Source organism: Rattus norvegicus, chromosome 2, assembly GCF_021556685.1.
Source record: "Rattus norvegicus strain SHRSP/BbbUtx chromosome 2, alternate assembly SHRSP_T2T, whole genome shotgun sequence".
Taxonomy (NCBI): Eukaryota; Metazoa; Chordata; class Mammalia; order Rodentia; family Muridae; genus Rattus; species Rattus norvegicus.
In genome coordinates, this window is record NC_141535.1 from 55,764,757 (window position 1) to 55,781,191 (window position 16,435).

General features: G+C 41.8%; 1 protein-coding gene across 2 annotated transcripts in view; it reads left to right on the top strand.

Annotated features, from left to right (window-relative positions):
- Mroh2b (maestro heat-like repeat family member 2B) overlaps positions 1–16,161 on the top strand; it is a 60,088-nt gene extending 43,927 nt beyond the window's left edge. The window contains exons 31-42 of one of the 2 annotated variants that reach the window (XM_087626063.1): positions 785–942; positions 1,430–1,556; positions 2,111–2,298; positions 8,037–8,177; positions 8,763–8,877; positions 9,461–9,607; positions 9,840–10,022; positions 13,167–13,322; positions 13,676–13,807; positions 14,351–14,453; positions 15,378–15,443; positions 16,015–16,161. In XM_087626063.1, the coding sequence (XP_087482189.1) occupies positions 785–942; positions 1,430–1,556; positions 2,111–2,298; positions 8,037–8,177; positions 8,763–8,877; positions 9,461–9,607; positions 9,840–10,022; positions 13,167–13,322; positions 13,676–13,807; positions 14,351–14,453; positions 15,378–15,443; positions 16,015–16,121 (1,623 nt within the window). In that variant the 3' untranslated portion in view covers positions 16,122–16,161. 2 annotated transcript variants of the gene reach the window in all.
- Positions 16,162–16,435: the final 274 nt, after the last annotated feature.

Sequence of the window (16,435 nt, forward strand, 5' to 3'; positions counted from 1 at the left end):
GAATAATTGAGAAACTGTTATGCTTATGACAAGCATTATGCTTATAATAAAATTTAATTTAAATATCTATACAAAACAAGAAAGGGAAACTGTAGAGGCAAAATATCTTTGCATATTTACATGCCCTTGCCTATATTGAAAATCTGAATACATATACAGTGGAGAAAGAGAGAGAGAGAGAGAGAGAGAGAGAGAGAGAGAGAGAGAGAGAGAGAGATCTCCCTGGTCAGCATTCAAATTTAGGAAAGCGGCTGGCTTTCCATGCCCTCTGGAGTTGGCTTATCTCTTCCGTGAGGTCTTCTCCTTTTATCACCCCTGTCCTCATGCTTCTCACTTTTACATTTGTACTGTGTCCTTTCTGACCAGGATGCCCCTGCTCTACCATCTCTGTGAGATTGCTGCAACCCTTTAAGACCAGACTCTTCCAAAATGTTCCAGTTGCTTCTAGACTACCATTTGCCTACACCACCTGGAACCCACTCCTTCGGGTAGATGACTGAAGTCCTTTATTAGACCCCTCCCTTCTGTCACAAAAGGGCTGCATCTTTTTTCAATATATTCCCCAACAGGAGATTCCAGTGCCCAGCATAGTGTGCCCTTTCTCTAGTGTTCACAAAGGTTCACCAGCAATACTGAGTGAGAAATGAGTCGTGCGGACAAAACCATCACCGCATTTGAAGTTATTGGCAATTTGTCAACCGCCCACCGCAGTGTGGGTGGTACCTTCCTTGTGCTGTTCACGTGGAGAGAGATGATGACAGCTTCATGGTTTTTTTTTTCTTAGCTTCTGGAGATTCTGAGCACCATTTATCATCACATGCCTGTCCTCAGACAGAAAGAGGAAAGTTTCCAGTTTATGCTAGAAGCTATCTCTCAGATCGCCAGCTTTCACATGGATGCGGTCGTTAACAGCCTGCTACAGAAGCCTCTGCCCTTTGACAGGTAGAGTCTTCACACATCCCTTCTCCCAGAAAAGACCATCTAACAAGGCGCCAACTTTATTTGAAAGATGGCGAAGGTTGAAAACATTCCACCCGAATGACAATTTTAAAATTGATATTCGAACCACATGTGATATTTTTCTAGACCTTTTATTGAATAAGAAAGAACTCTCGTATTAAAAGAGAAATAAATGCATCACGTTTGTAATAAGAATAAGTAAATGTTGAAAGTGAATATTCCTACTTTTTCTGGTCCTGTAGAGTGTACCAGTGTGGGTGAGAAGTTTCCATCGTTGTACATTTACATGCCTATCCGAGGCCAAGATGCTGGGCTATTAACCAAGCCATCATTACTGCCTCTTGATGTATCTGTTTGCCTTTGCATATGTGATTATCATCGTTAATGTGGTTTTAAGTAGGTCGGATAGAAAAGCTCACCATCCAGAGAATTGTGCCTTACCTGTCGACTTCCTGGCTTGTCACCATAGGGACACAAAGACGTTGTGGAAGGCATTGGCTGAAAACCCAGCCTCCAGCAGCAAACTCATGAGAGCCCTGATCAGGAAACTGGAAGCCCGGTTAGAGGATGATATAGCTGGGACAGATGCGATCTCGGTAAGTTAGACTTTTGATCACTTGCCTCTGTCTTGGATCTACTCTGTGACCTGCTCCCACCTGCTCCCAGCTAACGGAGCATTTACCACACTTCTAAAGCACCCTAATTTTAATTATTGTCTAGTTCATGTTGAACAAACATGGCGGCAGTGTAGTCTGTGGTTTCATCATTTTTGGAGGCAAATTCTCTTCAGCCCCAAAGAAAATATATTTCCAAATTAGTCTTCAAATATTTCAACAGGAGCATTGTTGTTAATTTTGTTTGTTTGTTGAAAAATCTCCTATGCTGGGGAACATGTCATACTCTACAGCGTGTCTACCCTAAGTCATGACGCCAGTATGATAGTCCTAAGAAACGTACCCTGTTGAGTAGTTTAGAGACCAGTTTATGTTCCTTTTTGTGTTTGTTTTTACCATGGGCATGCTTAAATTAGAAAACAGTTCCTAAGAGAAAGTCTGTAGCTTTCTGTACAAGCTTCTGTAGCAACCTAGTGGGGTGAAAATGGCCTCGGAGGAAAGAAGAGTGCTTAACGGAGAGGTCCCTTGTCCTTCAGGTGGCCTGCGCTATGTATGAAGTGATCTTAACGGGGGCTCGCATCACTCACTTGTATCCAGAGCTGTTCACCCTCCTCCTGAAGCTGGTCAGCTGCTCCCTGGGCCAAAAAATGCCAACGTCTACCCTCAGTCAAAGGCGGCGAGTGATGCAACTTGGGGAAAGGCAGCAGTTCCCAGACCCTTGCAGGTAAGTGGCCCCTCAGGAAAAGATCGCGGTTCTGATCCCAGACTCACAAAGAGGGGCTGTGGAACTCAGACTCTGTGCCTTCTGCCCTGGTATCAAACCCGCAGGGAACAAAAACCAACGGAACAAACAAGGCTTCAGCATCCTTTACCCGTGACTTGAGTTCAGTGGCTCATTTTCCTGAACCAATGTCCAAGGTCACATTAGAAGCAAGGGCTGTGCTTTCTTTCTGAAAGGGAAAACACTGTTACCCTTGTGGGGATCTTTCTAGGAAAACAGTATTCCATCTAATCTAAGACTTTAGCAATTGAAAAAAAAGCAATATTCATCTGTATAAAGTAAAACTTTGGTGGTTTCTTTTCTTTCATTTAAAAATCACTTTATTTAAAAAATTTTAATATATGTTTACCATGATTCTCTTCTTCCAACTTCTCCCAGACCCAGACCCTCCCAACCTCCCTACCCACCAACCTTATTCTCTCTCTCTCTCTCTCTCTCTCTCTCTCTCTCTCTCTCTCTCTCTCTCTCACACACACACACACACACACACACACACACACACACACACACACACACACACACTCTGACCAAAAATGAAAAGAAAAACAAAAACTTAAACCAAAAGGAAAAAAAAAGATAATGGGTTGGGGATTTAGCTCAGTGGTAGAGCGCTTGCCTAGCAAGCGCGAGGCCCTGGGTTCGGTCCCCAGCGCTGGAAAAAAAAATTCAAAAAAAAAATATAAAATAAAACAAAAAAATCCACAAAAAACATGGAGTTCATTACTTTGGAGTTTCAAGACAGGGTTTTTCTATGTAGCTCTGGCTGTCCTGAAACTTACTCTCTAGACCAGGCTGTCCTGGAACTCAGAAATCCACCTACCTCTTCCTCCTGAGTGATGGAATTAAGGCTGTGTGTGGGCTACTACAACAAACTTATATTTCCTTTATTTTTAAATGTCTGATTTGCGTTCATCAAGAATATAAATTATATTAAATTCAAATATATGTAATTGAATATAAATAATTTGAATATAAATAATTGAATCTGAATATGAATAAATTGAATTGAATGAGAATGGTAGGTTACGAATTCTTACTTTCTTTCATGCTGCTCTGTTCCCAGACTTTCTGCATAGCTTTTCATTCCAATGTCAAATCATAATGCAAACTTATTTTTCTCCATCTTTATTAACGTGGGTATTTCTTGTTTACATTTCAATTGTTATTCCCTTTCCCGGTTTCCAGGCCAACATCCCCCAACCCCTCCCCCTCCCCTTCTATATGGGTGTTCCCCTTCCCATCCTCCCCCCAAAACCGCAATCTCCCCAAAAATCATGTTCACTGGGGATTCAGCCTTGGCAGGACCAAGGGCTTCCACTTCCATTTGTGCTCTTACTAGGCTATTCACTGCTACCTATGCAGTTGAAGCCCAGGGTCAGTCCATGTATAGTCTTTAGGTAGTGGCTTAGTCCCTGGAAGCTATCGTTGCTTGGCATTGTTGTTCATATGGGGTCTCAAGCCCCTCAAGCTCTTCCAGTTCTTTCTCTGATTCCTTCAACGGGGATCTCGTTCTCAGTTCATTGGATTGCTGCTGGCATTCGCCTGTGTATTTGCCATATTCTGGCTGTGTCTCTCAGGAGAGATCTACATCCGGTTCCTGTCGGCCTTCACTTCTTTGCTTCATCCATATAATCAATCTAGTTTGGTGGCTGTATATGAATGGGCCACATGTGGGGCAGGCACTGAATGGGTGTTCCTTCTGCCTCTATTCTAAACATTGCCTCCCTATTCCCTCCCAAGGGTATTCTTGTTACTCTTTTAAAGAAGGAGGGAAATATTTGCATTTTGGTCATCCTTCTTGAGTTTCATGTGTTCTGTGCATCTAGCGTAATTCAAGCATTTGGGCTAATAGCCACTTATCAATGAGTGCATACCATGTGTGTTTTTCTGTGATTGGATTACCTCACTCAGGATGATATTTTTCAGTTCCATCCATTTGCCTATGAATCTCATGAAGTCATTATTTATGATAGCTGACTAGTACTCCATTGTGTAGATGTACCACATTTTCTATATCCATTCCTCTGTTGAAGGGCATCTGGGTTCTTTCCAGCTTCTGGCTATTATAAATAAGGCTGCTATGAACATAGTGGAGCACGTGTCTTTGTTATATGTTGGGGGATCTTTTGGGTATATGCTCAAGAGAGGTATGACTGGGTCCTCAGGGAGTTCAATGTCCAATTTTCTGAGTAATCTCCAGACTGATCTCCAGAATGGTTGTACCAGTCTGCAATCCTACCAACAATGGAGAAGTGTTCCTCTTTCTCCACATCCTCGCCAGCATTTGCTGTCACCTGAGTTTTTGATCTTAGCCATTCTGACTTGTGTGAGGTGGAATCACAGGGTTGTTTTGATTTGCATTTCCCTTATGACTAAAGATGTTGAACATTTCTTTAGGTGTTTCTCAGCCATTCGGCATTCCTCAGCTGTTAATTCTTTGTTTACCTCTGAACCACATTTTTTAATAGGGTTATTTGTCTCCCTGCGGTCTAACTTCTTGGGTTCTTTGTCTATTTTGGATATAAGCCCTCTATCTGTTGTAGGATTGGTAAAGATCTTTTCCCAATCTGTTAGTTGCTGTTTTGTCCTAACCACAGTATCCTTTGCCTTACAGAAGCTTTGCAGTTTTGTGAGATCCCATTTGTCGATTCTTGATCTTAGAGCATAAGCCATTGGTGTTTTGTTCAGGAAATTTTCTCCAGTGCCCATGTGTTCGAGATGCTTCCCCACTTTTTCTTCTATTACTTTGAGTGTATCTGGTTTGATGTGGATGTCCTTGATCCACTTGGACTTAAGCTTTGTACAGGGTGATAAGCATGGATCGATCTGCATTCTTCTACATGTTGACCTCCAGTTGAACCAGCACCATTTGCTGAAAATGCTATCTTTTTTCCATTGGATGGTTTTGGCTCCTTTGTCAAAAATCAAGTGCCCATAGGTGTGTGGGTTCATTTCTGGGTCTTCAATTCTGTTCCATTGGTCTATCTGTCTGTCTCTGTACCAATACCATGCAGTTTTTATCACTATTGCTCTGTAATACTGCTTGAGTTCAGGGATAGTGATTCCCCCAGAAGTCCTTTTATTGTTGAGGATAGTTATAGCTATCCTGGGTTTTTTGTTATTCCAGATGAATTTGCAAATTGTTCTGTCTAACTCTCTGAAGAATTGGGTTGGAAATTTGATGAGGATTGCATTGAATCTGTAGATTGCTTTTGGTCAAATGGCTATTTGTACTATAATAATCCTGCCAATCCATGAGCTTGGGAGATCTTTCCATCTTCTGAAGTCTTCTTCAATTTCTTTCTTCAGAGGCTTGAAGTTCTTATTGTACAGATCTTTTACTTGCTTAGTTAAAGTCACACCGAGGTATTTTATATTATTTGGGACTACTATGAAGGGTGTCATTTCCCTAATTTCTTTCTCAGCTTGCTTCTCTTTTGTGTAGAGGAAGGCTACTGATTTATTTGAGTTAATTTTATACCCAGCCACTTTGCTGAAGGTGTTTATCAGGTTTAGTAGTTCTCTGGTGGAACTTTTGGGATCACTTAAGTATACAATCATATCATCTGCAAATAGTGATATTTTGACTTCTTCCTTTCCAATCTGTATCCCTTTGATCTCCTTTTGTTGTCTGATTGCTCTGGCTAAGACTTTGAGAACTATATTGAATAAGTAGGGAGAGAGTGGGCAGCCTTGTCTAGTGGTCCTGATTTTAGTGGGATTGCTTCAAGTTTCTCTCAATTTAGTTTAATGTTAGCTACTGGTTTGCTGTATATGGCTTTTGCTATGTTTAAGTATGGACCTTGAATTCCTGTTCTTTCCAGGAGTTTTATCATGAAGGGGTGTTGAATTTTGTCAAATGCTTTCTCAGCATCTAATGAAATGATCATGTGGTTTTGTTCTTTCAGTTTGTTTATATAATGGAACACGTTGATGGTTTTCCGTATATTAAACCATCCCTGCATGCCTGGGATGAAGCCTACTTGATCATGGTGGATGATTGTTTTGATGTGCTCTTGGATTCGGTTTGCCAGAATTTTATTGAGTATTTTTGCGTCGATATTCATAAGGGAAATTGGTCTGAAGTTCTCTTTCTTTGTTGGGTCTTTGTGTGGTTTAGGTATAAGAGTAATTGTGGCTTCATAGAAGGAATTCGGGAGTGATCCATCTGTTTCAATTTTGTGGAATAGTTTGGATAATATTGGTATGAGGTCTTCTAGGAAGGTCTGATAGAATTCTGCACTAAACCCGTCTGGACCTGGGCTCTTTTTGGTTGGGAGATCTTTAATGACTGCTTCTATTTCGTTAGGAGTTATGGGGTTGTTTAAATGTTTTATCTGTTTCTGATTTAACTTCGGTACCTGGTATCTGTCTAGGAAATTGTCCATTTCCTGCAGATTTTCAAGTTTTGTTGAATATAGGCTTTTGTAGTAGGACCTGATGATTTTTTGAATTTCCTCTGAATCTGTTGTTATGTCTCCCTTTTCATTTCTGATTTTGTTAATTTGGATACACTCTCTGTGTCCTCTCGTTAGTCTGGCTAAGGGTTTATCTATCTTGTTGATTTTCTCAAAGAACCAACTTTTGGTTCTGTTGATTCTTTCTATGGTCCTTTTTGTTTCTACTTGGTTGATTTCAGCTCTGAGTTTGATTATTTCCTGCCTTCTACTCCTCCTGGGTGTATTTGCTTCTCTTTGTTCTAGAGCTTTTAGGTGTGCTGTCAAGCTGCTGACATATGCTCTTTCCTGTTTCTTTCTGCAGGCACTCAGCGCTATGACTTTTCCTCTTAGCACAGCTTTCATTGTGTCCCATAAGTTTGGATATGTTGTACCTTCATTTTCATTAAATTCTAAAAAGTCTTTAATTTCTTTCTTTATTTCTTCCTTGACCAGGTTATCATTGAGTAGAGCATTGTTCAACTTCCATGTATATGTGGGCATTCTTCCCTTATTGTTATTGAAGACCAGCTTTAGCCCGTGGTGGTCTCATAGGACACATGGGATTATTTCTATCTTTCTGTATCTGTTGAGGCCTGTCTTATGACCAATTATATGGTCAATTTTGGAGAAAGTACCTTGAGGTGGTGAGAAGAAGGTATATCCTTTTGTTTTAGGATAGAATGTTCTATAAACGTCTGTTAAATCCATTTGGTTCATGACTTCTCTTAGTCTGTCTATGTCTCTGTTTAATTTCTGTTTCCATGGTCTGTCCATTGATGAGAGTGGGGTGTTGAAATAATGCAACCTTTTAAAGGACATTTTGAACACTGTTTAGACTCCACATATGCTGTAATACGAGTAACTTCACCAAACCGACAGTAGTATACTAGACTTAAATGCATATTTAAATGCTCTACATGAATGCAAGCATGTGTGTGTGAATGCACCGACAACAGCAGCTATACCATGGCAATTGATGAGTTCAGAGTTCAAGTAAATTGCACTTATTTGTTTGATTTTACTCATGGGCAGTTCACTAGGCTTTATATTCTTATCTATTGGCTCACCACATCCCCTGTTGTCGCCTTTGACGGCAAGACTGAAGAGTGAGAATAGGGCTGTCTTATTTTTGTCTTGAACCACATCCACTAGTCTGCAGCTGAGAGAGGCTTACAAGAAGTAGGAAGAGTCCACATCTCTTGGAGGGTAGTTTACTTCTACGTCTTCTGCTGTCTCTTCTAGACTCTCAACTGCGACTCTGAAATGCCTGCAAACACAAGCCATGAAAGAAGGCCTTGCAAAAGAATCTGATGAAGGAGACAATTTATGGACCCTCCTTAGCAATCCTGATACCCATCACATAGGCGTGTGTGCACTGGCCAGGTAATGTGCAGGTGATCTAGAATGGATGAAGAGAGAACACATATAGAATGAAGACACAGCACACACTTGGTAATCAGGTCATTGCAAAGGGAGAAAGATTCCCCTTGGGGAAAGAGGGGAGCAATGTGGTAGTTTTGGCTCCAAACTTAATAACACTTCTCACCAAAAATAAAATGAAAGTAAATCAAGTGAATTAACTTAAATAAACTAAATTAAATTCACCACTTGGATGTGTCATCTTAAAATGTAAGGCTCGGCAGTCTTTCATCTAATATTTCTTTCTGTTGAGATGAAAGTACTGACTTGAAAAACCTGTAAATACACTATGGCTTATTCCAATATTTAGGGCAGTGGCTCTCAACCCTCCAAATGCAGCCACCCTTTACTACAGTCTCTCATGCTGTGGTGACCCTAACCATAAAATTATTTTTGTTGCTTCTTCATAACTGTAATTCCAATACTGTTACAAATCATAATGTAAAATGTTTTTCAGGGATAGTGGTTCATCAAAGGAGTTGCAATCCACAGTTAAGAACTTCTGATGCAGTGGGAAATTAAGCCCCTTTTAACATTTGTGTTTTCCAGGAGCATGGCAGTCTGGCAACATGGTGTCATACTGGATATCATGGAACACCTACTCTCATCTCTCACCTCCTCCTCTGAGAACTACCGGATAACAGGCATGGCATTCTTCTCTGAGGCAAGGAAAAATACTCAACAGAGCATGTTCACTAGTCCCTTACATTTCTCATGTAGGACATGTAGCTTAGGGCTATGTGGAACCACAGAAGGAGCCCTTTAAAGGGAGTTGCAGTACCAAAGGGACACATTTCAAAGGTGCACAAGCAGGCAGTGAAAGAGAAAGGAAAACCCTCTCACAACCATCTCCTGCCTCTTCTGTGGAAACCAACCTTCCAGCTCATAGAAGGGATGATAATAAATGTGAGGGGAACAAAATGCAAAGTCAGCATGTCATTAGCCCTTTCCCTGGCTTAAGAGCTCGTCAACCTAAAGAAGGAACAGGATCAGTAACTTCTATCTTTGCTGCTACTTGAGTAAATCCTCCTATCTAGATAGTTCATTCTCCATTACCTTAGACCATTACCTATGGGTAGCTCACATCCAGAACTCAGCCACCACAAGATTTGCTGGTTCACTTAAAGGCTCCCTTCCTCCACTCCACAGCAGTAAGGAGCCATCTTTAATTGTAGCTAGATGCCTTTAGCCATCCCCTCAAGGGAAGGGACTCCCTTAAATAAAGGAGAGGGGTTTGTTGGTTTCAGCTTATGAAGGAGCCAATCCTTTGGAAGCATGGAAATCTTCGAGATGTACTGATTTTTATGGATCAGAATACCAGGGATTCCAATGCTATTCTGAGGCAAATGGCTATCCGAGGCCTGGGCAACACAGCATGTGGGGCTCCTCACAAGGTAAGAGGCATGCTTGGGGGGAAAGGATTTGTTTAAGTAGAGTTTCAAGGTTATAATCTAGCCATCTGGAAGCCTCATGGAAACCAGGTGAATTAATTAAATTAACAGCTTTGGGTTGAAGTACATGTGCTCATAACCCAAATTTTAGCCACCATTCCCACCCGGGAGTTGCTACCCTATTCAAGAGACACACGATCATTTTATAGATCAAGAGACCTTGTTTTCATTACAGGTGAGGAAGCATAAGCAGATAATGTTAGAATGTATCATCAGAGGCCTGTACCACCTGGCTCGCACGGAAGTCGTCTGTGAAAGCTTGAAAGCTCTGAAAAAGATCCTAGAGCTGCTCACAGAAAGAGACATCAGCCTCTACTTCAAGGAAATAGTGCTACAAACAAGAACGTTCTTTGAAGACGTAAGTGATCCTATTCGGGAATCTCCCTTCCCTGGAAGAAGTGAGTGAACAGTGGCCCGTTCTGGTAGTGCTTAGAGAAGATTGTGGGTGTCCCACCAGCACTTTGTGGCCATTCCAGAGAGCCTCCACAAGTGGTTCCCATACAGGCTGCTGACTCCCAATGTCCCTCTACCCAAGCACACTCCCTAGCCCTGAAAACGCAACTGATCTAAGAGAGCGGGATAGAATTGTTACAGAGGAATCTAGCCCTGGGAAGAAACTTGAACAAATTCCTCAGAGTCCTCACTTTACAAAAGGTTTGAGTACCACTTGCCTGTGAGGGCAGGACACCCACAAATGCTCCTTTCTTTCCTCAATTCCCTTTCTGATTCTCACTCCCTATGTTTGTCTCCTGTGTTTATCTCCCAAATAAACTGCTCACAACTCATTTGCTTTAGGGAATACAGAAATCGGGACAATTCCTAGTTCCTCCAACACGATCTGTTCCACTTCCCGAATTCAAAGACTCTTTTCAACTCATGAACCAAATCCAGCTCACATTCGGCATTTGTCAATAGAGTTTTATAGGAATACAGCCACACTCGCTGATAGCATATTGCCCATAGCGGCTTTCACAATCTCCCTGCAGAGCTGATAACTGATGAAGGGGCCCTGAGGCTTATAAATTGTAATTTATTTGACTGATTACCAAAGATCACTAAGCAATCTTAGATGAAAAAGACTCATTTCTTTTCTGTATTCTACAAACTTGTATCTTAGTATTCATGTTTTGTTTAGTCACTGCTGTGGATGTAAAAATCTGTTTCACAACAACTTCTTCAAACTAATATTTTTATAATCTATAAATTCTCCTCATGTCCTGTTACCTGAGGAGCTGGGGAACTGCTAGCTTCCCTCTCTAGTGTTGCCTTCATAAACATTAAGCCTCATTAAATTACTTATTTATCTTCTGGTCTCCAGACTGAAAACATATATTCCCTCCACTGTTCATCACAAACCTAATCTTTCTATTCATTATATATTTTATAGAAAACTGAGTTAAATCTCCTATTGAGGCCTGAGGAGTATCAAATAGAATTTAAAGAAAAACTTCCTTTCAAGTACAACATTGCCCTATTTATTTACTGCAGAATCTTAATAATTCCCTTCCTTTCTGAAACTTTGGTGGCTTGTTAGCTTTAGGTTTTAATTGCATAAAATTTTAATTTATTGTTTTAATTTTTATGTGTAATTCCCAAGTGTTGTATTTTAACATCCCATTCTTCGTTTATATTCTAGCGTGACCTGGCATGGGAAAACAGCTCTCTGCCTATTTTTTCCCAACCATTTTCCTTATTTAACATCAGCTTAATTCCCAAGTTATCCTCAAAAATGCTTACTGATCTCCCACCCAATGTAGAATTTTCTGGAAAAAAAAGTTCCCCTTTTCACTCCACAGATAATTGATGTCAATCTTTAGCAATGGAATAACTGAAATCTGACTTTCAGGCCCAATCTGTTAGCGTTCCTGGGTTCTTGCTGAAATAATAATATTTCTCTTGGCTCTGAGCCCCAAGACAAGACGTCTTAACAATTTCAAAGCAATGTCGCCCCGTACTATTATAAAAGAAAAAATATGCAAATACTTCCTGGAGATTAGATGAGGCACTTTTCACTTCCAGTAAGGATTAATTCCACCACATATGAATAAAAATTTCACAGAACCTAGACGTTAATATACACATGCAAATTTCCCTCAAGCAGCGCTGCTTCCTGCAATGTGGGTAACTCGGTTAATACTTTGCCCTCTGTATTTTGCTCTAGGTTAAGCATAAGTTCTGTCATCAGTCAACTTTCTTCTCTTTCCCCTCAGTGTGCAAGTGTTTTCCTGTAATTGTCAGAACACTGATGCTTCAGTAAAGGGCAGGAGTGAAACAAGTGGCTTTGCCACCATCGAGACTATGCCACGCCCACCCTGGCTGCGTTATACCACTTCCGTCCCCTTCTTGCTACACTGCCACCACCAGCAATCAGTTCACTCAGTGTTGATCCATTTCTCTCAACTGAAAACTAAGGACACTGAACTTGACAGATGTTCCCTAATTTTCAAGCTAGTTTTGTTGGCCTACCCAGAAAACTCATCTGTGCTTCTTTCTCTTGTAACTTTGAACACCATCAGCAAAGTACACATGTGAGTTAACATGCTCTTCCTGTCATATCACAAGTTGCTCCTTGAAATCATTTCCAACTATGCTGGACCAAAAAAGAATAATAATAATAAAATAAAAATTTCCCATAACTTCACATGTTCACAGGAGGGCCAAGCAGTGTAGAGGTTAGGTCTTGTTCTTCCTCCCAGCCCCATACTCCAAGAAATAAGACTCAGAATCAAAATATATTTACAGATACCTTGGCCATATAGCTAGGCTCTTCTAGATCATAACGTAAAATATCCCAATCATTCGAATCCACATTCTGCCACATGGCTGGTTACCCCTCCTCAGGTACCACGCACCTGTCTCATCACATCTTCCCAGGTGAATCTCCTGCGTCTCGTGCTGTCCCAGAATCCTTTCTGCCTTCTGTATGTCCTACCTTCTATTTCCTGCCTCAGCCAGGAGGAAATTCAAATTCATTATCAGCAGGAACCATATCCAAACAGACAAAAGATAGTCTTTCTACAAGTCAAGTTTTTATTTGACCTGAGACTCAATGCCAAGATTCCTGTGTAGCTTTTCATCCCCTTACAAAAGACACTTGGCATCTTAGAGATGAGCGCCGGACCCTGTGCAGCTTAGATGAGACACCCACAGCTTTAGGTTTAATGATGCAACCGGCACATTTTATGAAAGTGTATAACAAATGGGAATCACCCCGGCTTCCTGCTGCCAACTCTCCTGTTTGTCATCCTGCAATCATATCTCCCCACAAAGGCAGCAATCAAGTCTTCAGTTCTATAACAAAACCGAGTCTAGAGGATTTCTTTTTTCAAGCTGTGTACGTGTTTATGAAGAGTCCATGGAATACAGAGAGACAATGACAAGAATACACCAATGCTCAGAGACTGGCCTGCCTTCCTTTGCTCGAAGTGTGGCAAGGTCGGGTTGGGTACCAAATGGGTGCCAGTGGGCAATAGCCTGTGAGAAGATCCATTTGTCACCGCAGGAGCAAGACGATGTGAGACTGACATCCATCTTCCTATTTGAGGACTTAGCCTCCCTAACAGGAAGAAAGTGGAAGATATTTTTTGCTGAGGAAGTGAAAAAGAGCATGATCTCATTCCTCCTCCACCTCTGGGATCCTAACCCCAAAATTGGCGCTGTGAGTAGGCCTGCAGACACCTTCACCTCCTCTCTCTCTCTCTCTCTCTCTCTCTCTCTCTCTCTCTCTCTCTCTCTCTCTCTCTCCCCCTCTCTCTCTCTCTCTCCCCCCCCAGGGCTGAGGTGCACAAGTAACCCTTCTCTCTCTGAACCAGAAACTAGGCCAGAAGTCATTCTTCAGAACTGAACACAAAAGCCACTCCTCCCATTTAGAATTCCGTTTTGGCATCTCTTTCCACCTTTTCCTTTCTATCAAGGCACAGGCTTTTACTGTTGCTTTCACTGTATCAGTGAGCAATTGCTCCCTTATGACCCCAGTGTCACAGACTATGATAGAAAAGCTCTGTTTTCTAGGCTTGCCGCGATGTCTTGGTCATCTGTATCCCTTTCCTGGGCCTTCAGGAGCTCTATGGGATATTAGACCACCTCCTAGAACCAGACCTGCCACGGGCCAGGGACTTCTATAGGCAATTCTGCATGAAACTGGTAAGTGTATAGCAGATGGTGCTGCCAAAATAGCAAGACAGGAGTCTAGACAAACTTCAGAAGGATGTGTACAATTGGTACCAATCTCTAGCAAGAAGCTGACTGAAGTCTCCTCTTCAGATCACATCTGTTATATTTTTTGTGTTTTGTTGAGATAATAACAACAGGGTCAGGCTAGCCTCACTGGGATGGCAGCGATCCCTAGTGTTCTCACACACTGTCCTCCTCGTCAAATCCATTAAACATCCCTTCTTCTCTGGTCCTGGAACCAAGTCTGTTAACTGGTTCCTTGACCTCCAGGGCCTTCCTGATTAAATCTTTGTTGAAATGGCCACAAGATAACTTTCAATCAATCAATACATGGCTATGAATGTTAGTTAGCTTTTAACGTTTTCTTCTGAGACATACGGAATGAAAGATGTCAAAAGGGTCACTTTCCACTGGAAAGAGGAGAGAGAGAGAGAGAGAGAGAGAGAGAGAGAGAGAGAGAGAGAGAGAGAGAGAGAGAGAGACTGTCTTTGAAATCATTCACATTTCTTCCAGGCCAAGAAGAATCAGGAAATTCTGTGGATCCTCCACACACATTCATTCACCTTCTTCACCAGCAACTGGGAGATGATCAGGAGTGCAGCTGTCAAGCTCACAGGTGAACTTCCCTTCCGGGTCCCAACACACGCGAGTCTGTTCTTTACCATTTAGTTTTCACTCTGACTGAACTCTCCCTGAAACAGTATGAAAATGATAGGCAGGAAAAGATTGGAGTCGGGGAAGTGGGAAGAAATGTGTGATGTGTGTTGTGATATCATCTTTTCTTTCACAAATGAAAATGTACAGCCTCTTCTAATCACCTTCACTTGACTGCTCTCCTCTCAAGTCTTCCAAGATCCACTGCTCCAAGTCTTTGCTCTTTATTTTCCCAGCCTGGTACTGCAGAATAAATATGTTACCTCTTTCTCTCTTGTGACCCACATTCTGTGTTCTTAACATGATCACATGAACAGCAAAATGATCTAAGTGACGAGCACATTGATAGAGGGGCCCTTGATTCTGCTGTGTGACATGGGATGTGTCTCCCCCCTGTGTCACCTCCATGCCAAGTCTATGGCACGGAAAATAAGTGAGTCTCTAAAGACTCTTCTCCTATAAAATGTTAAGTGCTCTCTGTAAGGCTGCTCTAAGGAACCCACCCCATAGTAAGCAGGTCCAGTCCATTAGTGTGATCAAGTTAACTCCACTTATTATTGGATCATACATGTCATTGCCTTAATTGCACTATAAATTTGACAAATTCAGAAACCCTACCTCATGCAGGTTTGAAACCTGATGATAACTTCTCCCCACCCCAAGAAGGTCAGACTGTGAATTTCTAAATGAACTGGACGTGCAAACACTTTTCATACACGTTGCTCAACACCCAGTAGAAGCTCTCCTCACATCATTCTCAGAGGCATATGGGGACTTATATAATCTGTCCAGTCACCAGTCAGCCCATTTGCCTTTTGACTATGTACAATCAGATCAACTTTTTCCTGATAGTGGAAGCAGTAACCTTTTCTTTTGCTGACTTTAGATGCCATTATTCTCCATTTGACCAATCGATATGTGGAGTTATTAGACAGAGAGCAACTCACCATGCGTAAGTATCACCCCTATGGTGTGCACGAACTTTTGTTTCATTCTTAGAGAAAGAGAGATTAACTGTTCCAAGCTCCAGATCAGCCCGGAAATAGAGAAATTTAGCATCCAGTTATCTTCTGGAGCTGCCTAGACCCTAGAATTGCTATGAATTGATCACAGCCTCCAGCTCCACCCCTTTGCTGACATTATTACTAATGATGTCCTGATATCTAAACCTGTTGATCACAGTCATGACCTCTTCTTCCTCCTCCTTTTCCTCCTCCTCTTCCTTTTCCTCTTTTCCCTCTTCTCCCTCCTCTTCCTCCTCTTTTTCCTCCTCTTCTTCCTTCTCCTCTCTGCACTTCCTCTTCTGGAGATTGAAGCTTATAATTTCAAACTACACACACTACCACCGAGCTCCATCCCCAGCCATTCATCCCTTTTCATCTTTTAGAGCAAAAGGTGAACACTGACTTGAGACCACACAGATTGACCTGTACAGCACTGCAGGGCTGTATACACCAGGCTTTGGCTTGGGTGGCTTTTCCTACTAAGCACTGACCCTCCCTGTTCATCTGTTTCCATATCAGGACTCCAGGCACTCCGGCAGGACCCCTGTATCAGTGTCCAGAGAGCTGCTGAAGCTACCTTACAGACCCTCCTGAGAAGGTGTAAAGAGATCAGCATCCCACTGTAAACCATCAAGAAATAAACTGCTAGGCTTTTTCTAAAACTAACTCCTGTCTTTGTCCTATGAACTCACAAACTTACATCTTCTTAAAGGCAGATGGGGCAGCTAGGATAAGAAGATTCAAGTATATTCCTTACACTGCATAGTCTTCCAGGCAGTTTCCATTGGTAGGAAATTCATAAATTCACTTCAGAGATGGCCTGTTATTTGGTTAGTGGCAGCCACATGGCTTTGATTAGCCCTTTCTCTTGAGAAATGTGCACCCAAGCAGATGCAGATACCAAAGAGTGGTACACACTGTACAATTACACAACAGGTAA